This window comes from Schistocerca gregaria, chromosome 4 (assembly GCF_023897955.1).
Source record: "Schistocerca gregaria isolate iqSchGreg1 chromosome 4, iqSchGreg1.2, whole genome shotgun sequence".
Lineage (NCBI taxonomy): Eukaryota > Metazoa > Arthropoda > Insecta > Orthoptera > Acrididae > Schistocerca > Schistocerca gregaria.
The window spans coordinates 443,799,484-443,824,871 of NC_064923.1; the positions used below are offsets into that span (position 1 = coordinate 443,799,484).

General features: G+C 46.7%; 1 protein-coding gene across 7 annotated transcripts in view; it reads left to right on the forward strand.

Moving 5' to 3' along the window:
- LOC126267586 (titin homolog) overlaps positions 1–18,915 on the forward strand; it is a 383,918-nt gene extending 365,003 nt beyond the window's left edge. Inside the window, exons 6-8 of one of the 7 annotated variants that reach the window (XM_049972879.1) lie at positions 4,760–6,713; positions 8,919–10,704; positions 12,910–18,915. In XM_049972879.1, the coding sequence (XP_049828836.1) occupies positions 4,760–6,713; positions 8,919–10,704; positions 12,910–18,160 (8,991 nt within the window). In that variant the 3' untranslated portion in view covers positions 18,161–18,915. Of the gene's footprint in view, positions 1–4,759; positions 8,128–8,918 lie in introns of all 7 variants that reach the window. The other 6 variants (XM_049972880.1, XM_049972882.1, XM_049972883.1 and 3 more) reach the window with 6 other exon arrangements.
- Positions 18,916–25,388: the final 6,473 nt, after the last annotated feature.

Sequence of the window (25,388 nt, forward strand, 5' to 3'; positions counted from 1 at the left end):
TACGAAGGCTAGAATCATGTAATTTTTAACACTTATTTCTATAAACCGAATAAATGTTGTCACAGGAGTAAATTTCGATATTCTGAGTGTAAGCTGAGATATGGGAATTTTGCATGAATTTTATACTGTACTTACGGAATTATAGTTTTAAAAAATATTAAAATTCTCCTGTTCGATATATAAAAAAAACTCACAGAGAAGTTAAGTAGACGCAAAGAGATTAAACAGAGAAAATTTTGTAGAAATCTCTTGAATAGTTTCTAAGAAAAAGTTACATGTGTTATTTTTATAAATAAAATTGATAAATTTCATTGAAAAAGTGAAGTATATATAATACTAGGAACTTAACAGGAAATGCGTTAATTTCATCTAAAGCTTGGTGCAAAATTTCACTGCCGTGTCTCCAGAATTGTGAATTTGGTGCATCTTTCGAATAATATGTGTTTTTCACGAACGTCTCCCCTCAATAAAAGAGAGAAGAAGATTCACCGAATAGCGGCACTTCGTCGCAGGATCATTCGGTCAAGGCGATGGAAAATAAGGTTCAATAATGGCAGTCGCCCCAACAGAGGCACTGTGCACCACGGAGAAGACTACTGTTGATATTCCGAGAGAGTACGTTCAGAGAACCTGCCACATACGTCTCGCGAAATGACAACAAACAGGAAATGAGAAAAATTAGAGCTCATGCCAATGATTATAGACAATCGTTCCTCTCACAATGGAACGAAGAAGCAGGGAAATGATACTAGTAACAGACGTACCCTACATCACACACTCTAATGTAGCTTGAGGAGTGTCTGCATCGTAAACGAAAAATGTTGGCAACGTAGCACTGTGGCCTAGAGAAGTCGAGGTGAACATTGTGATATACGATACTTGTGGTCTACCAAGCTGGGAAACAGTCTCACATTAGCCTACAAATCCACTTACACACCAGCGCATGGGCGCTATCGGACATTTTCAATATCGTCTCCCTCTCTTAGAGATTAATTTAAACTTTCTTGTGAGAGTAATGAAAGAGAAAAGACTTCTACTAAAGTTATGCAGAAACTAATTACGTTTATTATCTGATTTAAACGCAACGCTTAAAAGCACAGTCGTTTCATAGTAAACTACTTAACTACCACTTTTATGGTGTTAAAATTCACAATATTTTCCGATAAAATTTTAGACACAATTCAAATTTACATTTTGTAAGTGCATAGACACAGGGTTTTTAATATCCACGACGATTCAGTCAAATTCTCCTGCAGGCACTGTAGTTTAAGTGGCTTCTATGGGCCAATTTGAGGTTGTTACAAAAAATGTTCAAATGTGTGTGAAATCTTATGGGACATAACTGCTAAGGTCATCAGTCCCTAAGAATCTTATGGGACATAACTGCTAAGGTCATCAGTCCCTAAGCTTACACACCACCTAACGTAAATTATCCTAAGGACAAACACACACCCCATGCCCGAGGGAGGACTCGAACCTCCGCCGGGACCAGCCGCACAATCCATGACTGTAGCGCCTTAGACGTTGTTTCCCAGCTTGATACACCACAAGAGTTCTACATCAAACTGTCCCGACTTCCTCAACAGGAATACGGTACGTTGTAAACAGCTGCCGTTTACACCCCGTAGGAGTAAATGTAGATGCAGATGTAGATCTATCTCTGCTCTGCATTCACAAGTGCCTTTGCGCATCTTCAAGTCCTATATCACCAGTTTTGTAAACCATTTAACCTATTTAGTATCTTGGAGCTCTGATCATAGGATGGTCCTTGGCCTTTGTCGCCGTCTGCTGAAGTCTGATACTTGACGGGATAAGACGTAAAGCTGGTCTGAATAACGCATTGCTTAACTAGGTATGGGGGTGATACGCCATCGCCTTCTTTCGACATCCGAATTGATTCGCGCAGCCTGTTATAAGGCAAACACACAATTTAACAAGAACTCAAGAACTATGGTGCGCCTTCTCATTTTTCATACTGACAGATTGTTGCCAGACATGAAAACAACGCAACCTGACAGAAAAAATCATAAATCTAAATCAGGATTGAACTCCAGACTTTTGGATTTTATACCCAACATTAAGCGTGAAGCAGCATCACTATTCGTCAAACACACACACACACAAAAAAAGTTTTGCATCACCTCGGTTCCAAGAGTTCCGGAACCTGTACAGCAAATTGGAATAGAGATAAACATAAAAATCATTTCTGCCCTTTTTATTGCTTATGAAAATCACACATTGCATGTTGTACCACCAAACAGCGAGACCTTCAGAGGTGGTGGTCCAGATTGCTGTACACACTGGTACCTCTAATACCCAGTAGCACGCCCTCTTGCATTGTTACATGGCTGTATTCGCTGTGGCATACTATCCACAAGTTCATCAAGGCACTGTTGGGCTAGGTTGTCCCATTCCTCAACGTCAGTTCGGCGTAGATCCCTCAGAGTAGTTGCAGGGTCATGTCGTCCATAAACAGCCCTTTTCAATCTATCCTTGGCGTGTTCCATAGGGTTCATGTCTGGAGAACATGCTCGCCACTCTAGTCGAGCGACGTCGTTATCCTGAAGGAAATCATTCACAAGATCTCCACGATGGGGGCGCGAATTGTCGTCAGTGAAGACGAATACCTCGCCAATATGCTGCCGATATTGTTGCACTATGGGTCGTTGGATGGCATTCACGTATCGTACAGCCGTTAAAGCACCTTCCATGACCACCAGCGGCGTACTTCGGCCCCACATAATGCCACCCCTAAACAGCAGGGACCATCCACCTTGCTGCACTTGCTGAACAGTGTGTCTAAAGTCGTTCAGCCTCATCGGGTTGCCTCCAAATACGTCTCAGACGATTGTCTGATTGAACGCATATGCGATACTCATAGGTGAATAGAACGTGATGCCAATCATGAGGGGTCCATTCGACGTGTTGTTGAGCCCATTTGTACCACGCTGCATGGTGTCGTGGTTGCAAAGATGGACCTCATCATGGACGTTGGGAATGAAGTTGTGCATCATGCAGCCTATTGTGCTCAGTTTGAGTCGCAACACGACATCTTGTGACTTCACGAAAAGCATTATTCGACATCGTGGCGTTGGTGTCAGGGTTCCTCCGAGCCATAATCCGCAGTTAGCGGTCATCGACTGCAGTAATAGCCCTTGGGCGGCCTGAGCGAGGTATGTCATCGACAGTTCCCGTCTCTGTGTATCTCCTCCATGTCCGAACAACGTCGCTTTGGTTCACTCCGAGACGCCTGGACACTTCCCTTGTTGAGAGTCCTTCCTAGCACAAAGTAACAATGAGGACGCTACGAAACCGCGGTATTCACTGTCTAGGCAGACAACACGAGTCGTGTACCTCCTTCCTGGTGGAATAACTGGAACTGATGGGCTGTCGGAAACCCTCCGTCTAATAGGTGCTGCTCATGCATGTTTGTTCAGATCTTTGGGCGGATTTAGTGACGTCTCTGAACAGTCAAAGCGACTGTGTCTTTGGTACAATATCCACAGCCAACGTCTGTCTTCAGGAGCTCTTGGAACCGGAGTGCTGCAAAACTTTTTTTGATGTTTGTATTATTAATAACTTCCATGGCCGTTGGGGAAATTCTTTAGAATTCGAAGTCATTGAGAATAAAGTTTATTCAGAACTTGTATACAAACCATACTGCAGCAAAAAGGGTCGAAGGAAACGTAAAGAGGACTAGCTATGAAGGGAGGGACTTATCCCCATGTTATTCAGACGGCCGCAGGCGGCACAAGATATATCAGCTGCAACCACCCAGACGTGGAGGCGCCACTCGCGCCCCTCAACCCCCTCTCCCGGGGGGAGGGGGGGGGGGGAATATGAGGGCATTCGCAATATATTGATACTTCGCCAGAAGATCACGAGTATGACACTCACCCTTCTGGAAACCTGAGAGCTGTACACTAGCAGTAGACGACAGAAAAGTCCCCATTTTCACGTGTTAACATCCACTATAGAAACTGTAAAGATCAAATTAGACTAATAACCGCAAGCAGCGAAGCGGGCCGAGCGAGTGACCCACTGATTAAGATTCTGGGCTCGACCTCATCAGAGTGACAGGCGTTCAGGTCCGTCCAGTCAACGACTGAACATCTGAACATTAAGTTCTAATTTTTCTTCCGACTTTAGACAATTGTAAAAAGAATCATTTTTTTCAGACGTGAACAGAAAGGAAAAAATCTGTAGCACATGGAACAATAAGAAGTCCTTCATGTCACGCTATTTGCAGTGATTTGCGCGGAATTGATGTACATGTACAAGCAGATGTCGTCAACGACCTTGGCCACGTTTCACCCCAGAGGTCTACCACCGAAGTAACATAACAGAAAAAATTAATCACAAAACATTGCAGAATTAAAAGTCATGTTCTTCGTGTGTTATAATTTTATTTTGAAATACTGACATCGGTCATTCTAGTATCGTTAGATATGTTAATTGTGTGATAATACATCTGTGTAAAAATGTAAAAGCAAGAATACTGCCCGCAACAGTCTATTGTTTGTCAAATATATACAAAATTTCTTACAACAGAGTTTCAAATCATTAACAATACACATAAAAATAATAAATTAATTAACATATGGTGAAAGAAAGACGTTAATCCTTGTCATAAAAACATCACGATCATCATCATCAATATCATCATCATCATGATCGTCATCATTATCATAATCATCGTTACCAACACTATTATCAGGATGTGAAGATAAACTTAAATCTTAATTTCTATTGATTTCAGGGGACCTCCCAACAGAAAGAAGACTTCAAACCGCTAACATTTGAAAGGCCCGTTATAAAAAGACATCAGGACAATCTGTTAGTCGAAGGAGATATGTCATTCGAATCATCTACTCAGGTAGACTTTACTGAGAAGGTGGGTCGTAGAGAGAGCCCAACACGCAGAAGGACATGGACAAAACAGGATGGGGAACGATTCTTCGAAACGACAAGTGGGTCTGAATTTAAAAAACAAATGATCACCGAAGCTAGACAAGTACAAAAACATCACAAAGACAATTTGATACTAGAAGGAACGTTCAGCGGCACCCCTGTGAGTAGAGATGACTACAAAGTTACACGAGGAGAGCGAGCTGACGTAAAGAGACCAGAAGACAATCTTCGGCCAGAAGGAACTTTTGACGGTACTCCAAGATCACGAGACGATTACAAACCAGGAAAAGGTGAGAGGGTGAAGGTAAAGAAACCAAAAGACAACTTAAAAACAGAGGGAACATTTGAAGGCACCCCAAGGTCAAAGGACGATTATAAGCCTACAACTGGTGAAAGAGAAGAGGTACGAAAACCTAAGGACAACCTAAAACCTGAGGGAAAATTTGAAGGAACTCCAAGGTCCAGAGACGACTACCACCCAACCAAAGGCGACAGAGCTGAAGTGAAAAAACCAAAGGATAACCTCAAACCAGAGGGAGAATTCGACATGACACCCAGATCAAAGGATGAATTCAAACCTGTGAGAGGAGAGAGAGCCGATGTTAAACGACCCAAGGACAATCTTCGGCCCGAGGGCGACTTTGAACGGCCTGAACCAGAACGCTATGGGCCTGGGGAACGTCCCTCACCTGTCAGGCATCCCGACAACCTCAAGCTTGAGGGCGACTTTGAGCGCCCAGTGCCACAGAAGGTAGGTCCTGGCGAGAGAGCCGAAGTGAAGAGGCCAAAGGACAACCTGCGACCAGAAGGGGAGTTTGAGCGGCCAGAGCATAAGAGGTATGGACCTGGTGAGAGGCCAGAAATCGTGAGACATCCTGATAATTTGAAACTGGAAGGCGAGTTTGATCGTCCTGAACCAAAGAAAGTAGGTCCTGGGGAGAGGGCTGAAGTTAAGAAGCCTAAGGATAATCTTAAACCTGAGGGAGAGTTTGAACGCCCTGAACGGGAAAGGTACGGGCCTGGAGAGAGACCAACACCTGTCAGGCATCCTGACAACCTCAAGCTTGAGGGAGACTTTGAGCGCCCAGTGCCACAGAAGGTGGGACCTGGTGAGAGGGCCGAAGTGAAGAAACCAAAGGACAATCTCCGACCAGAAGGCGAGTTTGACACGTCTCCACGCTCGAGGGACGACTTCAAACCAACAAGAGGTGAAAGGGCCGATGTCAAAAAGCCCAAGGACAATTTACGGCCTGAGGGCGACTTTGAGAGACCAGAGCCAGTGAGGTATGGTCCAGGAGAACGAGCTACACCAGTGAAACACCCTGACAATCTGAGGCTGGAGGGCGATTTCGAAAGGCCTGAGCCACAGAGGGTTGGGCCAGGAGAACGAGCAGATGTGAAGAAGCCAAAAGACAACTTGCGGCCCGAGGGCGACTTTGACGCCTCTCCTCGCTCCAGAGATGACTTCAAGCCCACAAGAGGAGAGCGTGCTGATGTGAAGAGGCCAACCGACAATCTCAGGCCTGAGGGAGACTTTGAAGGAACTCCGAGATCCAGAGACGAGTTCAAGCCAACAAGAGGCGAGAGAGCTGATGTGAAGAAACCTAAAGACAATCTGCGCCCTGAGGGAGAATTCGAGAAGCGCCAGCCAGCGCCATATGGTCCAGGGGAGAGAGCTGAACCGGTCAGGCACCCAGACAACTTGAAGCTCGAGGGAGACTTCGAACGACCAACTCCACAGAAGGTAGGACCTGGTGAGCGAGCTCCAGTCAAGAAGCCTGAAGACAACCTGCGACCTGAGGGTGAATTCGAAGGCACACCACGCTCAAGGGACGACTTCAGGCCAACAAGAGGAGATCGTGCAGATGTGCGAAAGCCAACAGACAACCTGAGACCCGAAGGCGAGTTTGAAGGTACTCCACGATCTAGGGACGACTTCAAGCCAACCAGGGGAGAAAGGGCAGATGTCAAGAAGCCAAAGGATAACCTACGTCCTGAGGGAGACTTTGAAAGGCCAGAGCCTGTGAGGTATGGACCTGGAGAGAGAATGGAACCTGTCAGGCATCCTGACAATTTGAAGCTTGAAGGCGACTTTGAACGGCCAACACCACAGAAGGTTGGTCCTGGCGAGAGGGCAGAGGTCAGAAAGCCCAAGGACAATCTGAAGATGGAGGGAGATTTCGAGGTACCAGAGAAACCACGATATGGGCCAGGTGAGCGAGCTCCCATTGTCAAGCACGATGACAATCTGAGGCCAGAAGGAGAGTTTGGAGGACCAAGGTCGCGTGATGACTACACTCCAACAAGGGGTGAGAGAGCACCAGTGGTGAGGCACGCCGATAACTTGAAGGTAGAAGGTGATTTTGTCGACTCTCGCACCAGAGACGACTATCAAGTGGTGAGAGGAGAGCGTCATGACATCGTTAAGAGAACAGACAATCTGAGGGTTGAAGGCACGATGGAAACACGCCGATCCAGAGACGACTATCAAGCAGTCAACATTGAGCGAGTTGAGATCAAGCGCTATGAGGATAATCTTCGGATGGAAGGAGAGTTCATTGACACCAGGAGGGATGACTATGTGGTGGTAAGAGGAGAACGTGCAGAAGTACGAAGACCACAAGACAATCTCCGACCTGAAGGAGACTTTGAGGGCACGCCTAGAAATAGAGATGACTACAAGCCAACGAGAGGAGAGCGCGCCGATGTGAAACGACCGACTGACAACCTACGTCCAGAAGGCGAGTTTGAAGGCACTCCACGATCCAGGGAGGAGTTCAAACCCTTGAGGGGAGAGAGAGCCGATGTTAAAAGACCCAAGGACAATCTTCGGCCCGAGGGCGACTTTGAACGGCCTGAACCAGAACGCTATGGGCCTGGGGAACGTCCCTCACCTGTCAGGCATCCAGACAACCTCAAGCTTGAGGGCGACTTTGAGCGCCCAGTGCCACAGAAGGTAGGTCCTGGCGAGAGAGCCGAAGTGAAGAGGCCAAAGGACAACCTGCGACCAGAAGGGGAGTTTGAGCGGCCAGAGCATAAGAGGTATGGACCTGGTGAGAGGCCAGAAATCGTGAGACATCCTGATAATTTGAAACTGGAAGGCGAGTTTGATCGTCCTGAACCAAAGAAAGTAGGTCCTGGGGAGAGGGCTGAAGTTAAGAAGCCTAAGGATAATCTTAAACCTGAGGGAGAGTTTGAACGCCCTGAACGGGAAAGGTACGGGCCTGGAGAGAGACCAACACCTGTCAGGCATCCTGACAACCTCAAGCTTGAGGGAGACTTTGAGCGCCCAGTGCCACAGAAGGTGGGACCTGGTGAGAGGGCCGAAGTGAAGAAACCAAAGGACAATCTCCGACCAGAAGGCGAGTTTGACACGTCTCCACGCTCAAGGGACGACTTCAAACCAACAAGAGGTGAAAGGGCCGATGTCAAAAAGCCCAAGGACAATTTACGGCCTGAGGGCGACTTTGAGAGACCAGAGCCAGTGAGGTATGGTCCAGGAGAACAAGCTACACCAGTGAAACACCCTGACAATCTGAGGCTGGAGGGCGATTTCGAAAGGCCTGAGATACAGAGGGTTGGGCCAGGAGAACGAGCAGATGTGAAGAAGCCAAAAGACAACTTGCGGCCCGAGGGCGACTTTGACGCCTCTCCTCGCTCCAGAGATGACTTCAAGCCCACAAGAGGAGAGCGTGCTGATGTGAAGAGGCCAACCGACAATCTCAGGCCTGAGGGAGACTTTGAAGGAACTCCGAGATCCAGAGACGAGTTCAAGCCAACAAGAGGCGAGAGAGCTGATGTGAAGAAACCTAAAGACAATCTGCGCCCTGAGGGAGAATTCGAGAAGCGCCAGCCAGCGCCATATGGTCCAGGGGAGAGAGCTGAACCGGTCAGGCACCCAGACAACTTGAAGCTCGAGGGAGACTTCGAACGACCAACTCCACAGAAGGTGGGACCTGGTGAGCGAGCTCCAGTTAAGAAGCCTGAAGACAACCTGCGACCTGAAGGTGAATTCGAAGGCACACCACGCTCAAGGGACGACTTCAGGCCAACGAGAGGAGAGCGTGCTGATGTGAAGAGGCCAACCGACAATCTCAGGCCTGAGGGAGACTTTGAAGGAACTCCGAGATCCAGAGACGAGTTCAAGCCAACAAGAGGCGAGAGAGCTGATGTGAAGAAACCTAAAGACAATCTGCGCCCTGAGGGAGAATTCGAGAAGCGCCAGCCAGCGCCATATGGTCCAGGGGAGAGAGCTGAACCGGTCAGGCACCCAGACAACTTGAAGCTCGAGGGAGACTTCGAACGACCAACTCCACAGAAGGTAGGACCTGGTGAGCGAGCTCCAGTCAAGAAGCCTGAAGACAACCTGCGACCTGAGGGTGAATTCGAAGGCACACCACGCTCAAGGGACGACTTCAGGCCAACAAGAGGAGATCGTGCAGATGTGCGAAAGCCAACAGACAACCTGAGACCCGAAGGCGAGTTTGAAGGTACTCCACGATCTAGGGACGACTTCAAGCCAACCAGGGGAGAAAGGGCAGATGTCAAGAAGCCAAAGGATAACCTACGTCCTGAGGGAGACTTTGAAAGGCCAGAGCCTGTGAGGTATGGACCTGGAGAGAGAATGGAACCTGTCAGGCATCCTGACAATTTGAAGCTTGAAGGCGACTTTGAACGGCCAACACCACAGAAGGTTGGTCCTGGCGAGAGGGCAGAGGTCAGAAAGCCCAAGGACAATCTGAAGATGGAGGGAGATTTCGAGGTACCAGAGAAACCACGATATGGGCCAGGTGAGCGAGCTCCCATTGTCAAGCACGATGACAATCTGAGGCCAGAAGGAGAGTTTGGAGGACCAAGGTCGCGTGATGACTACACTCCAACAAGGGGTGAGAGAGCACCAGTGGTGAGGCACGCCGATAACTTGAAGGTAGAAGGTGATTTTGTCGACTCTCGCACCAGAGACGACTATCAAGTGGTGAGAGGAGAGCGTCATGACATCGTTAAGAGAACAGACAATCTGAGGGTTGAAGGCACGATGGAAACACACCGATCCAGAGACGACTATCAAGCAGTCAACATTGAGCGAGTTGAGATCAAGCGCTATGAGGATAATCTTCGGATGGAAGGAGAGTTCATTGACACCAGGAGGGATGATTATGTGGTGGTAAGAGGAGAACGTGCAGAAGTACGAAGACCACAAGACAATCTCCGACCTGAAGGAGACTTTGAGGGCACGCCTAGAAATAGAGATGACTACAAGCCAACGAGAGGAGAGCGCGCCGATGTGAAACGACCGACTGACAACCTACGTCCAGAAGGCGAGTTTGAAGGCACTCCACGATCCAGGGAGGAGTTCAAACCCTTGAGGGGAGAGAGAGCCGATGTTAAAAGACCCAAGGACAATCTTCGGCCCGAGGGCGACTTTGAACGGCCTGAACCAGAACGCTATGGGCCTGGGGAACGTCCCTCACCTGTCAGGCATCCAGACAACCTCAAGCTTGAGGGCGACTTTGAGCGCCCAGTGCCACAGAAGGTAGGTCCTGGCGAGAGAGCCGAAGTGAAGAGGCCAAAGGACAACCTGCGACCAGAAGGGGAGTTTGAGCGGCCAGAGCATAAGAGGTATGGACCTGGTGAGAGGCCAGAAATCGTGAGACATCCTGATAATTTGAAACTGGAAGGCGAGTTTGATCGTCCTGAACCAAAGAAAGTAGGTCCTGGGGAGAGGGCTGAAGTTAAGAAGCCTAAGGATAATCTTAAACCTGAGGGAGAGTTTGAACGCCCTGAACGGGAAAGGTACGGGCCTGGAGAGAGACCAACACCTGTCAGGCATCCTGACAACCTCAAGCTTGAGGGAGACTTTGAGCGCCCAGTGCCACAGAAGGTGGGACCTGGTGAGAGGGCCGAAGTGAAGAAACCAAAGGACAATCTCCGACCAGAAGGCGAGTTTGACACGTCTCCACGCTCAAGGGACGACTTCAAACCAACAAGAGGTGAAAGGGCCGATGTCAAAAAGCCCAAGGACAATTTACGGCCTGAGGGCGACTTTGAGAGACCAGAGCCAGTGAGGTATGGTCCAGGAGAACGAGCTACACCAGTGAAACACCCTGACAATCTGAGGCTGGAGGGCGATTTCGAAAGGCCTGAGCCACAGAGGGTTGGGCCAGGAGAACGAGCAGATGTGAAGAAGCCAAAAGACAACTTGCGGCCCGAGGGCGACTTTGACGCCTCTCCTCGCTCCAGAGATGACTTCAAGCCCACAAGAGGAGAGCGTGCTGATGTGAAGAGGCCAACCGACAATCTCAGGCCTGAGGGAGACTTTGAAGGAACTCCGAGATCCAGAGACGAGTTCAAGCCAACAAGAGGCGAGAGAGCTGATGTGAAGAAACCTAAAGACAATCTGCGCCCTGAGGGAGAATTCGAGAAGCGCCAGCCAGCGCCATATGGTCCAGGGGAGAGAGCTGAACCGGTCAGGCACCCAGACAACTTGAAGCTCGAGGGAGACTTCGAACGACCAACTCCACAGAAGGTAGGACCTGGTGAGCGAGCTCCAGTCAAGAAGCCTGAAGACAACCTGCGACCTGAGGGTGAATTCGAAGGCACACCACGCTCAAGGGACGACTTCAGGCCAACAAGAGGAGATCGTGCAGATGTGCGAAAGCCAACAGACAACCTGAGACCCGAAGGCGAGTTTGAAGGTACTCCACGATCTAGGGACGACTTCAAGCCAACCAGGGGAGAAAGGGCAGATGTCAAGAAGCCAAAGGATAACCTACGTCCTGAGGGAGACTTTGAAAGGCCAGAGCCTGTGAGGTATGGACCTGGAGAAAGAATGGAACCTGTCAGGCATCCTGACAATTTGAAGCTTGAAGGCGACTTTGAACGGCCAACACCACAGAAGGTTGGTCCTGGCGAGAGGGCAGAGGTCAGAAAGCCCAAGGACAATCTGAAGATGGAGGGAGATTTCGAGGTACCAGAGAAACCACGATATGGGCCAGGTGAGCGAGCTCCCATTGTCAAGCACGATGACAATCTGAGGCCAGAAGGAGAGTTTGGAGGACCAAGGTCGCGTGATGACTACACTCCAACAAGGGGTGAGAGAGCACCAGTGGTGAGGCACGCCGATAACTTGAAGGTAGAAGGTGATTTTGTCGACTCTCGCACCAGAGACGACTATCAAGTGGTGAGAGGAGAGCGTCATGACATCGTTAAGAGAACAGACAATCTGAGGGTTGAAGGCACGATGGAAACACGCCGATCCAGAGACGACTATCAAGCAGTCAACATTGAGCGAGTTGAGATCAAGCGCTATGAGGATAATCTTCGGATGGAAGGAGAGTTCATTGACACCAGGAGGGATGACTATGTGGTGGTAAGAGGAGAACGTGCAGAAGTACGAAGACCACAAGACAATCTCCGACCTGAAGGAGACTTTGAGGGCACGCCTAGAAATAGAGATGACTACAAGCCAACGAGAGGAGAGCGCGCCGATGTGAAACGACCGACTGACAACCTACGTCCAGAAGGCGAGTTTGAAGGCACTCCACGATCCAGGGAGGAGTTCAAACCCTTGAGGGGAGAGAGAGCCGATGTTAAAAGACCCAAGGACAATCTTCGGCCCGAGGGCGACTTTGAACGGCCTGAACCAGAACGCTATGGGCCTGGGGAACGTCCCTCACCTGTCAGGCATCCCGACAACCTCAAGCTTGAGGGCGACTTTGAGCGCCCAGTGCCACAGAAGGTAGGTCCTGGCGAGAGAGCCGAAGTGAAGAGGCCAAAGGACAACCTGCGACCAGAAGGGGAGTTTGAGCGGCCAGAGCATAAGAGGTATGGACCTGGTGAGAGGCCAGAAATCGTGAGACATCCTGATAATTTGAAACTGGAAGGCGAGTTTGATCGTCCTGAACCAAAGAAAGTAGGTCCTGGGGAGAGGGCTGAAGTTAAGAAGCCTAAGGATAATCTTAAACCTGAGGGAGAGTTTGAACGCCCTGAACAAGAAAGGTATGGGCCTGTAGAGAGACCCTCACCTGTCAGGCATCCTGACAACCTCAAGCTTGAGGGAGACTTTGAGCGCCCAGTGCCACAGAAGGTGGGACCTGGTGAGAGGGCCGAAGTGAAGAAACCAAAGGACAATCTCCGACCAGAAGGCGAGTTTGACACGTCTCCACGCTCGAGGGACGACTTCAAACCAACAAGAGGTGAAAGGGCCGATGTCAAAAAGCCCAAGGACAATTTACGGCCTGAGGGCGACTTTGAGAGACCAGAGCCAGTGAGGTATGGTCCAGGAGAACGAGCTACACCTGTGAAACACCCTGACAATCTGAGGCTGGAGGGCGATTTCGAAAGGCCTGAGCCACAGAGGGTTGGGCCAGGAGAACGAGCAGATGTGAAGAAGCCAAAAGACAACTTGCGGCCCGAGGGCAACTTTGACGCCTCTCCTCGCTCCAGAGATGACTTCAAGCCCACAAGAGGAGAGCGTGCTGATGTGAAGAGGCCAACCGACAATCTCAGGCCTGAGGGAGACTTTGAAGGAACTCCGAGATCCAGAGACGAGTTCAAGCCAACAAGAGGCGAGAGAGCTGATGTGAAGAAACCTAAAGACAATCTGCGCCCTGAGGGAGAATTCGAGAAGCGCCAGCCAGCGCCATATGGTCCAGGGGAGAGAGCTGAACCGGTCAGGCACCCAGACAACTTGAAGCTCGAGGGAGACTTCGAACGACCAACTCCACAGAAGGTAGGACCTGGTGAGCGAGCTCCAGTCAAGAAGCCTGAAGACAACCTGCGACCTGAGGGTGAATTCGAAGGCACACCACGCTCAAGGGACGACTTCAGGCCAACAAGAGGAGATCGTGCAGATGTGCGAAAGCCAACAGACAACCTGAGACCCGAAGGCGAGTTTGAAGGTACTCCACGATCTAGGGACGACTTCAAGCCAACCAGGGGAGAAAGGGCAGATGTCAAGAAGCCAAAGGATAACCTACGTCCTGAGGGAGACTTTGAAAGGCCAGAGCCTGTGAGGTATGGACCTGGAGAGAGAATGGAACCTGTCAGGCATCCTGACAATTTGAAGCTTGAAGGCGACTTTGAACGGCCAACACCACAGAAGGTTGGTCCTGGCGAGAGGGCAGAGGTCAGAAAGCCCAAGGACAATCTGAAGATGGAGGGAGATTTCGAGGTACCAGAGAAACCACGATATGGGCCAGGTGAGCGAGCTCCCATTGTCAAGCACGATGACAATCTGAGGCCAGAAGGAGAGTTTGGAGGACCAAGGTCGCGTGATGACTACACTCCAACAAGGGGTGAGAGAGCACCAGTGGTGAGGCACGCCGATAACTTGAAGGTAGAAGGTGATTTTGTCGACTCTCGCACCAGAGACGACTATCAAGTGGTGAGAGGAGAGCGTCATGACATCGTTAAGAGAACAGACAATCTGAGGGTTGAAGGCACGATGGAAACACACCGATCCAGAGACGACTATCAAGCAGTCAACATTGAGCGAGTTGAGATCAAGCGCTATGAGGATAATCTTCGGATGGAAGGAGAGTTCATTGACACCAGAAGGGATGACTATGTGGTGGTAAGAGGAGAACGTGCAGAAGTACGAAGACCACAAGACAATCTCCGACCTGAGGGTGAATTTGAGGGCACACCTAAAAATAGAGTTGATTACAAACCAACAAAGGGAGATCGTGCTGATGTAAAAAGGCCAACAGACAACCTAAGACCAGAAGGCGAGTTTGAAGGCTCTCCACGGTCGAAGGAGGAGTTCAAACCCGTGAGAGGAGAAAGAGCCGATGTTAAAAGACCCAAGGACAATCTTAGGCCTGAGGGCGACTTTGAACGGCCTGAACCAGAACGCTATGGGCCTGGAGAACGTCCCTCACCTGTCAGGCATCCAGACAACCTCAAGCTTGAGGGCGACTTTGAGCGCCCAGTGCCACAGAAGGTAGGTCCTGGCGAGAGAGCCGAAGTGAAGAGGCCAAAGGACAACCTGCGACCAGAAGGGGAGTTTGAGCGGCCAGAGCATAAGAGGTATGGACCTGGTGAGAGGCCAGAAATCGTGAGACATCCTGATAATTTGAAACTGGAAGGCGAGTTTGATCGTCCTGAACCAAAGAAAGTAGGTCCTGGGGAGAGGGCTGAAGTTAAGAAGCCTAAGGATAATCTTAAACCTGAGGGAGAGTTTGAACGCCCTGAACAAGAAAGGTATGGGCCTGTAGAGAGACCCTCACCTGTTAGGCATCCTGACAACCTCAAGCTAGAAGGCGACTTTGAGCGCCCAGTGCCACAGAAGGTGGGACCTGGTGAGAGGGCCGAAGTCAAGAAGCCAAGGGATAATTTGCGACCTGAGGGTGAATTTGAGCGACCTGAGAAGAAGGGATATGGTCCTGGTGAGAGGCCAGAAATCGTGAGACATCCTGATAATTTGAAACTGGAAGGCGAATTTGATCGTCCTGAACCAAAGAAAGTTGGTCCTGGTGAGAGAGCTGAAGTTAAGAAACCGAAGGATAATCTTAAACCTGAAGGTGAGTTTGAGCGTCCTGAGCAAGTAAGGTATGGGCCTGGAGAGAGACCCTCTCCTGTCAGACATCCTGATAATCTCAAACTCGAGGGTGACTTTGAACGACGTGTGCCACAAAAGGTGGGACCTGGTGATCGGGCCGAGGTGAAGAAGCCAAAGGACAATCTCCGACCAGAAGGTGAGTTTGAGCGGTCAGAGCAAAAGAAATATGGTCCTGGCGAAAGACCTAAAATTGTGAAACATCCTGATAATTTGAAACTTGAAGGAGAGTTTGATCGCCCAGAGCGACAGAAATTTGGCCCTGGGCAGAGAGCTGATGTGAAGAAGCCAAAGGATAACCTGAAACCAGAAGGTACCTTTGAGGGTTCACCTAGATCCAAAGATGAATTCAAACCAACAAAAGGTGAAAGATACGACGTTAAGAAACCTGTGGATAATCTGAAGCCTGAAGGGGAGTTTGAAAGTCGAAGGAAATCTAAGGACGAGTATACTATTGTACGTGGCGAAAGGGCCGATATTGTGAAACATACTGACAATCTCCGAATGGAGGGGTCGTTCGAAGAACGAAGGAGCAGAGACGATTATGCTGTTGTAAAGGGGGAGAGGACGGAAATTAAAAAGCATACTGACAATCTCAAAGTAGAAGGGACGTTTGAAGGTAAACGTACACGTGATGACTACAATGTTGTTAAAGGTGAGAGGGCTGAAGTTGTAGTTCATCGAGACAATCTGAAGGTCGAAGGAACTTTTGAAGCTTCCCCCACAACGCGTGATGCTTTTAAGCCTACTACAGGAGACCGTGCAGAAGTTAAAAAGCATACTGACAATCTCAAAGTTGAAGGGCGCATTGACATCCACCGATCGCGAGACGATTACACTGTAGTGAAGGGAGAGCGTGCTGATATTAAGAGGTATGAGGATAACCTCCGTATAGAGGGAGACTTTACTGATAAACGCTCAAGCGATGATTTCAAACCAGTTAAAGGAGACAGGGCAGAAGTTAAAAAATACCAAGATAACCTTAAGTTGGAAGGTTCTTTTGAAGGAAGTCCAAGATCGAAAGACGATTTCAAACCAGGAGCTGGAGAGCGTCCTACCATCCGAAAACCTCAAGACAATCTAAAAGTTGGTGGAGAGTTCCAGGGTAGAACAACCCAGAAATCGCAGTACACAGTCGTAAAAGGTGAGAGAGCCGAAGTGAAGAAACATGCTGACACGCTTTCCGTGGGAAGTGGCACAATGGACTTAAAAACGACTAGTAAAGATACTTTCCAAGGCCAGAGACGAGAATCGGCGTCATCTAGAGCTACAATCAATAAAAGACGGCATATGGATTCTCAAATTTCGCTCGGAGATGAAAATATTATTATAACTACGACCAACAGAGCTAACTATAAAACAGAAAAACGTGTATCGGATGTCGTTGATGGTGGAAAGACCATTCAGGACACTAAAAAGTCTACTACGACAGAAAAGAAGACGTTAGCCGACGGTACAGTTGTTACAATTACGAGAGAATGCACCGAAACTATGAGAGGCCAAGAAGCAAAGACTTCACAGACGAAGGTAACACAGCAGGAGGCGAGCTCTAAGAGTACTCTACTAACATCGTCAGTTGATAAAGTACAACAACATTCGGTCCAACACGTGTCGGATAACAGGAAAATTTCTACATCCGAAAACGCAACGCACATGTCAAAGCAAAATGCTTCACAAATATCCAGATCCGAGAGTGCGACACATGTGTCAAAGGCAAATGCTTCGCAGGTGTCAAGATCTGAGAGCGCGACACACTTGTCGAAGGTAAACGCTTCTCAGGCGTCAAAATCCGAAAGTGCGACACACATAGAAAAGACTAGCTCTTCGCGCATGACCCAGGAATCAGTATCGTCCACCAGTGAACGTACACTCCAGAGCCAGCAGCATTCGACTGTGAGTGAGGCCACACGGGGAGGTTCAAGGACACACGCTAGCAGCAGTGAGTTCATGGAGGCCATCAGCGGCTCGTCACCCGCCGGGAAGTCACCCGGGGATGCGGCCGTCGCGAAGACTGGCCACCACCGCAAGAGCATAATCTCATCCACGTCAGCTGACGTGAGCAACGCCGTGCTCCACCGGAAGAGCATGACAACGTCGACGGAAGCCCTGCACACCATCTCCACTGCAGCGTCCGCACAAAGAAAGAGCATCAGCAACCTGCACGAAACAGGCCAGTTTATCAGCAACTCGTCACAGAGCCAGGACAGGCGAAGCCTGAGCGCCCTGCACCGGCAGGGCCAGCAGACACGCGACAATGTCTCTTCGGTAATCAGTGTCGATCACGAGCACCAGCACCACGGAGCAGTGCGACGCTCCTCGACCTACAATCAACAGCAGCAGCAGCAGAACCAGCTGTCCCGCACAGAACGAATCGTCCGACAAGATAACCTATCCGTGGGTGGAGGCATGTTCCACGGGCAAAGCGAAGCCAGGGCCTATGGAAACTTCATCAGCAACGGCAACAGCTCTACAGTGGTGCGAAGCGAGCGTGTCACCAGGAGGTCCAATACGTCGCACATCAGCCTCGGCGACTCTTCATCCACCATAATCGCCTCGTCATACAAAAACGAATACGTTCCAAGGAACACAGGTCCTTGCCCGGCGAGTTTGCTCGACACTAAAGACTCGCCGTTCAAGCACAAACGCGACACTCCAAAGCACAAGTTCTATGCTCCAGTCGGTTCGAATTAATTTTTTTTACCCTTATGTTCCTCCGATACCGAGAGATACTTGCGGTTCGGACAGCCTTTCGCACAAGACTGTACAAGCAATGATTGCTTTGTAATTTTTGAAATCATAAGCCTTAATAAACCGTAGCAACGTTCTCTTATTCTCCCTCCCCAAAGACACAAACGTATACAAGGAACACGACGGCAATAATCGCCAGTATAGTGTTTCAACAGTATGTCTTGGGCCTTTACTGCCACATCCTCTTGTGCTAAAATGGGTATCGCGGTTCCTTATTCTTCCATTATTAATGCTAATAACCTTCTGGTGGCTAAACTGTGATAGTATGTAACCGTCCCTCGTTACACATTTGTTGATTGCCTTGGAAAGACAAATCTAACATAGTTATGTTGTAAGGATTTTTAACAACAGATGAAGATATATTTTATTAAAAATTTAGTGGTTAGTAGAGCTTACTGGTTGTACTGTTTTTATAAGAACATTTTTATTCCCATGTTGCTGTGTTTAAAATGTTTATTTTAAACTTCATTATTAATACTGATTTTGCTTTGTGGTTACTTTCAAATCACGGTTGAGAATTTGCCTATTTGCCTTTACTCGTTTGTAAACTTTAAAACATGACCTTTTTTAATGTGATTTACATGGATAATTTATTTCAATAAGTTTATTACAGAATTTTTCGGCTTTTGTTTATGACTAAAGTGCATTAATCTCTGTAGCATCAAACAAAAACAAAATAAAATTTTGTTGTACAAATATATGTGTAGTATTAACACATTTTACATGCAGATCCTACTTCTTCGATAAATCTATCTACACTTGTTTCAGAAAAATGCAAGAGAACTGCCTTCATCTGCTTATGTGAATACTGTCTCCAAGTCACTAGGTTGTATGTTCCCCTTCTAACGCGTCCCATCCAGTCTCTTCACTAAGAAATTAATCAACAATGAATATTCCTTTAGTCATAAAATGCGTCAAATGGGCTTTTTGATCAGTTGTTAACCTTTCTGATAAGGTATCAAAAGCAACTCTCGAGCTCTCGCTGCAACGGTTATCAAATTTCATGTTTAAATAAGGTATTCTTTTGAGAGTTCATTTCTTTGCTTTATATGAGAATATTTAGATTTTTATTCTCATGCACTGCACCCAAATTAATCTCACGTACGGCTGCAACTGTAAAATTTATGAGAAACTGTATTAAACACAAAAACATGTCTCGTTCACTTACATTCGTGTTCCAATATATTTCGTTAGTTCCATGTTCCGTAGATCATATTCACTGTTAACGTTATGAAGTCGACTGTGTCAGTTGAACAAAAGATTGTCTGACTGTTTCTGAAATTGTTTGTTCAACTGATACATGGCTACATTCTGAGCAACTACAGGTTGTTGTCCGTATAAATTATTATTTCTAACCAAGAAGTCCTCTACGGTAAAGGAGGAGTTGTTAAAGAGACACACCTTAAATCTACGTTTGAAAATACGTCTGCTGTCTGTCAGGCATTTTACTTCAACGAGCAGATTAAATAAGAGTTTACATTGGATTCATTTTTGTGTCACAATTAAATTCACTAGAGGGAAGTGCGATACATTTTTTCTTCTGGTATTGCATTTGTGAAAATCTCTATTACTCTCAAACTGAAATGGACTGTTGACAATAAGTGCTGTGAGTGAATAAATGCACCTCAAGGTTGTGGTTAATATTAGCAATTGTTTAAATAGCAAGTTGCACATGTACGTGTGTGAAAACCATCTCCGTTTCTAATTACTTTCTTTTATGCAATGAATACTTCTTGCCTCAGTGAAGAGTTGCACAGAATATCATCCTGTACGTTAGTGAACGAATGAATTAACAGCTATGTGACAAACAAGATCTGCTTGACTGCTGAAGTCTAGCGGGTTAATATGCAAACATTATGAATAAGATCGAACACACACACACACACACACATATATATATATATATATATATATATATATATATATATATATATATATATATATATATATATATATATATATTCTCTACCTTTTTTCAATACCACTCTCGCTTAACCTAGAGCTAATGAACTCAAAAAAAAAGGTAGCCGTCGGCGATTTCAAGAACGCAAGTCTGAGAAATTCAAATAGTAGGCTATTTGTTGCCGCAATGCGACATATTGCGCTATTTTTCTCCAGTTTGTCAGTACGTGGTTTATTTATCGACACCTAATTACAATTCAGTTAGCATCATGCTAAAACATGTAATGCAGTATCAGATTTCATGTACTTTTCAGTAAGTAGACCCTGCTTTGAGACCATAATACATTCTGTGATAATGCTGCGGATGCTTGGGCACAAGTATGAAACCTTGAACACATTCATATATCTCTGTCCACACACATTTATGCTTCATGTGAAGGTTTCTCATGATTGTTTCTCCTATTTTTCAACGCTGCATTATTGCTGCCCTGAAAAGTTTTAATAGTCGAATCGGGTCGAAGGCGGTTGAGGACAGCCGAACGCGGCTGAGGATGGGTTACATGAGTCGTGCTTAAACTAAAAACGGTCTGCAAACCATAACAGAATCGTTCGGGGTCCAAACCGTACAAATTCTCTGAACGTGGTCATGGGGGTCATGACACAAATCAGTCTAAAGGTTTATTTACAAAACTTGCTGTAAACATAAAGTGCTAATATACGGTGACGTATGTTAATGAACAATGATAAAATTATCTCAGAAGAAGCCATTGTGCTCTTCCTGTATGATCTGTTTTATTTTTTTTTTTTTTTTTTTAATGAGGATCATCACTACCTCTTATCGTAGGTACTATACAGACAATCGAAAAGTTGATAGAAAATACGAAAGATTAGATTTTGATCTAAGTTTAAGTCGTTAGAAATGGAACACAAGTTTGGACTGGGAAGGATGGGGCTGGAAATCAATCGCGCCCGTTCGAAAGGAAATATCCCAGCATTTGCCTTAATCGACTTTGGAATCTACGGAAAACGGAAATCTGGTTGGCCGAGTAAACACCTCCTTGTAATCCCAAATGCAAATCCAGTGTTTCAACCGCTGCGACGTCTGGCAATGTTGTCAAGCTGAAATGTAGGTGTGTGGTTCACCTGTTTCTTGAATCTGTCCACGCTTGTCGTGGCTATACCTACTGTTATTAGTGTTTACATATTAGCCACTGCAAGACGTCCAAATGAGATGCATACCTGGAATGAGACGAACTTCTTACTACTTCAGCTCCAGCTTGCCCAGGCGTTCTGTCTGCTTTGTTCTTTTGCAATTCGTCTCTGGCATGGGGAACGACACCAGCTACGTTTGCCCGTCCGGGCGTTAGTTTTTCACAGCAAATGTGTATTAATTTTTAACTTAAAGGCAAATGTGCACATCAAATACAAGACCTTTTCCTGTCCAGGTTAAAAGACATTTCGTAAGTACGGCCCAATGCTTCAGAACCTTACTATTGGTAGAATACTTTGTAAATTTTTATCTCTTGTGAAACTCTTAACTACAGGCGAAATAGATCACAAACGTTAACTGGATAGCTTTATTTATTTATTATGCAATGGAAACTAAGTCCATACAGCCATGAAGGTCGATTTCAACTATTATTATTAATACATTCAAAAGCTTCACGCATACACACACCAGCGCTTGTTGCTTACTTCGAACTGTGTATCACATCACATCGGGCACTATTAGTTCAAGGTTCTAGTCACACACATATTTCCAGTAGTATGTATTATAATGTGACACAAAACGTACTTCATTTTGAATTAATTCCAGTATTTCTTGAATGGTGATGAAACAACTGGCCTAACAACATTCTCACCGTACCAAGCGCTGCTCAGGAAGCAACAAAGGTGAAAGAGAGTTGTAGCTTATCGTACCACAGACCGTAAGGGCTGAGTTGATGCCAGTGTGTCTGGGACGAATGCACTCTCCGAGGCAGCGCTTACCAGGTCTACGTCGTGAGCGCAGACACGCATCACTTGCGTGCAGGCAGTATCAACTTTCATCACTGAACACCACAGCGCCCCATTCCATCTTCCAAGTGATCCTCTGACAGCATCAGTCGAATCGTGCACGTCGATGCAGCGGCGTGAGTGGATGGCGGGCTAAAGATCCTGGAGGCCTCTGTGCTACGTGGACGTTCAGAACCTCGTCTACGGATGTTAGAATTTCACGTGACCGCTGATAGCATCGTTGCACAATTGACGCAGCACATTCGACTTGTGTGGCAGTTCTCCGCAAGGGCCACCCCGCCACTCGGAAGGCAACAATTGACTCCTTTCAAACTCGCTCAGTTGGCTGTAGGAATCCCGAGCGAGACTCCGTGGCATGATTGCCTGCTTGCTTCACACGACTGAGCCTTCTAGCCACAGATGGCGCTCTAGTAGCTGTCACTAAACTATCTGTTGGCGCAGGATGTTGAAACCATTATCAATCAGAGCATCTACTATCCCCTAGGTGGCATATCCCGTCATCGGATCAAAATCGACGTCGTCTTCCCAGGTGTATTCATTTTTTTCGGGTAGTGTAGATAGAAAACTTGCCACAACAAGAAACTGTGCAGTGTACTAGATTCATAATAAGTGAGGAATACGATGTTTGTTCTGAGGTCAGCCTGGACAGCATATGATTCACCTTGAAAATCTTCCAGCACTCACTCCAGAGCGAAATCGATTAACATTGGGGGTGGAAAAAAATGTTCAGAAAGTGATAGGCCACTTGAACATCGATTGAAAACAGAGGTAAGTAAGTGATAAAAATGCCATTACGCTGTTCTAAGTTTGATATTACTTATCTTTATTTGTTTACTGCATGACCTTTATGGGCCGCCGAATAGGTACTATGATGTACCCTACATTCCATTTATTACACAACTAATAATCATAATTACAATAATGAAATGATACACTATTGTTACAGCCATTCATAATTTGTATATATGACTCTGTTTAGTGCTACAGTAATAATTCTTTAGGCTTTTTTTGCAGCCTATTACTACTTAATATAAAAGATATAAACTATGCAGGAAAGTTGAAGACATCTAACTAAAAGACAGTAACAGGACGAAAGAGTAGAAAATACGAGGAGATATGGATATGTCCCCATCAGGGCTGCGGGAGGTTGTGGCCTTTGAACATACGTCAAGTCCACACACCACAGCTTGTTGCCTGTATTGTATTACTGTTTCCACTTCTATGTGCTGTTCCAGGTGTGGGTCAGACTCTAAAAGTCTACAGCCTTTCTTCCGCATACCGGAACGTTATGCTACATTGTTAAGTTACAAGTTATGTTCGCACAGCAGGTGTGTTCTAGCTACAGTTCTTGAAGTACGGCACAAATCTGTAGCTGCTTAAACTTAAGAGTTTAAACTACGTCAGATACGGTAATAACATCTTTTTTCGTTTTTGTAGCGTTGAAGACGCTCGTTCATTACTGACTCACCAAAGCGCTTCAGCGTTGGTAACTGGTTCTTCTTTCGACCGTTCGTGGACGTGGACGTGGACTTTCCGTAGCCGCGAGCTTCCTGTTGAACAAAGCTCTGCTTAACATCCTCTAGTGTCCCCTGAATGCCAAGTTGTCTGAAGTCCCATAAATACTAAATGAATTTAGCCCGACGTTCTGTCACAAGTAAAACTCTCCACATCGACCGATCGGGATTGAACTTTACTAAGTGCTTCCTAGTAACTTTATATTACAGGGTACATGAGGTTTGTGAGCACAGGAGAAGGGAAGGCGGTTCGGTCTGCACGTTGGGGAAAGTTCAATGACCTAAATTGCTGCTTAAAGAACATTTATTCACAAAGTGGAGCGTACTCCTGACATTCATCAAACTGGGATATGCATCAGATCCTAACACCACGATTCCGTAAGGATAAACTATTAATCATCATTATTCATCGTGGTGTATGTTTAATTAGACACAACATGGGCGCTCATGTGCTCACATGCAAAGACTCAAATATTCACAGAATAACCGAAGATAATATTCACGATTTTCTAGCAAAAACTGAGCCGTCAAAATTGGCTTGTGATTCGCAGTGGAAAGAAACATAAAACTCAATCAGGATCACGGCATGATGTGAATCGTGACTGGATGAGGAACAAATTAGGTCCCATCTGAATCTAGTTAAATTCTAGTAAAATCATCACTCGTGAGAACATAATGCATCTAACAGATGACAAAGTTACAGAAGTTTCCACCTCGAGAAATCTGAGCTAACTCTCATCCAAAATTGCCATCTTAAGTCCGCACAGAAGTAACACCAATAACCAGCCACCAACTCAACGACTCTTCTTCTACTGTTCTGCGACTGACTAACCCTGTACCAAATCCAACCCGCCTCTCCTCCGTGCCCAGAGACCGAAAAAACGTGGAGGGGCGAAATGATCACTCAACAAGACGATTTTTACAGAAGTACCAGGGCTTCTTCCAATTAGAATAACAGGAAAGGCAACGCCTCTTTCTTCTTGCTCAAAATTTTCCATTGTTTCAACGTCTAAAATTTTAACAAACGTATTCCTGTGCGTGGGTCTGAAGGAACCAATCGCGAGGCTGCCCATTAAGAACGCCGACGAAGATAACATCCCGCCCGAGTGGCACTTCAAGCCAGCTTTCAAAATTAGACTGAACCCACGCCTCTCATGCAAAGCTGAATCGTGCGGTAGCGTTCTCGCTTTCCGCACCAGGGTTCCCGGGTTCGATTCCCGGCGGGGTCAGGGATTTTCTCTGCCTCGTGATGGCTGGGTGTTGTGTGTTGTCCTTAGGTTAGTTAGGTTTAAGTAGTTCTAAGTTCTAGGGGACTGATGACCATAGATGTTAAGTCCCATAGTGCTCAGAGCCATTTGAACCAAAGCTGAATCAAGGACGTCCACCTGAATTCACCAAGTTGCATGCGTTTGCAATAACACCCAATCATTCAATCTAGCGATCATCCATGTTTAGGAAATGTGATTAAAGGTGCATGGTGTGCTGAATATGGAATGTAATAAAAATTAAAATAAAACAGATTCAGTGTCAGTTCCCAGCATTATCTCCCTCTCTTGCAAGAAAGAAAAAAGAAAAGCAAACAGGCAAAAACACAGACATCTACATCTACATTTATACTCCGCAAAGCCACCCAACGGTGTGTGGCGGAGGGCACTTTACTTGCCACTGTCATTACCTCCCTTTCCTGTTCCAGTCGCGTATGGTTCGCGGGAAGAAAACACACTCTGTAGAATTTAACA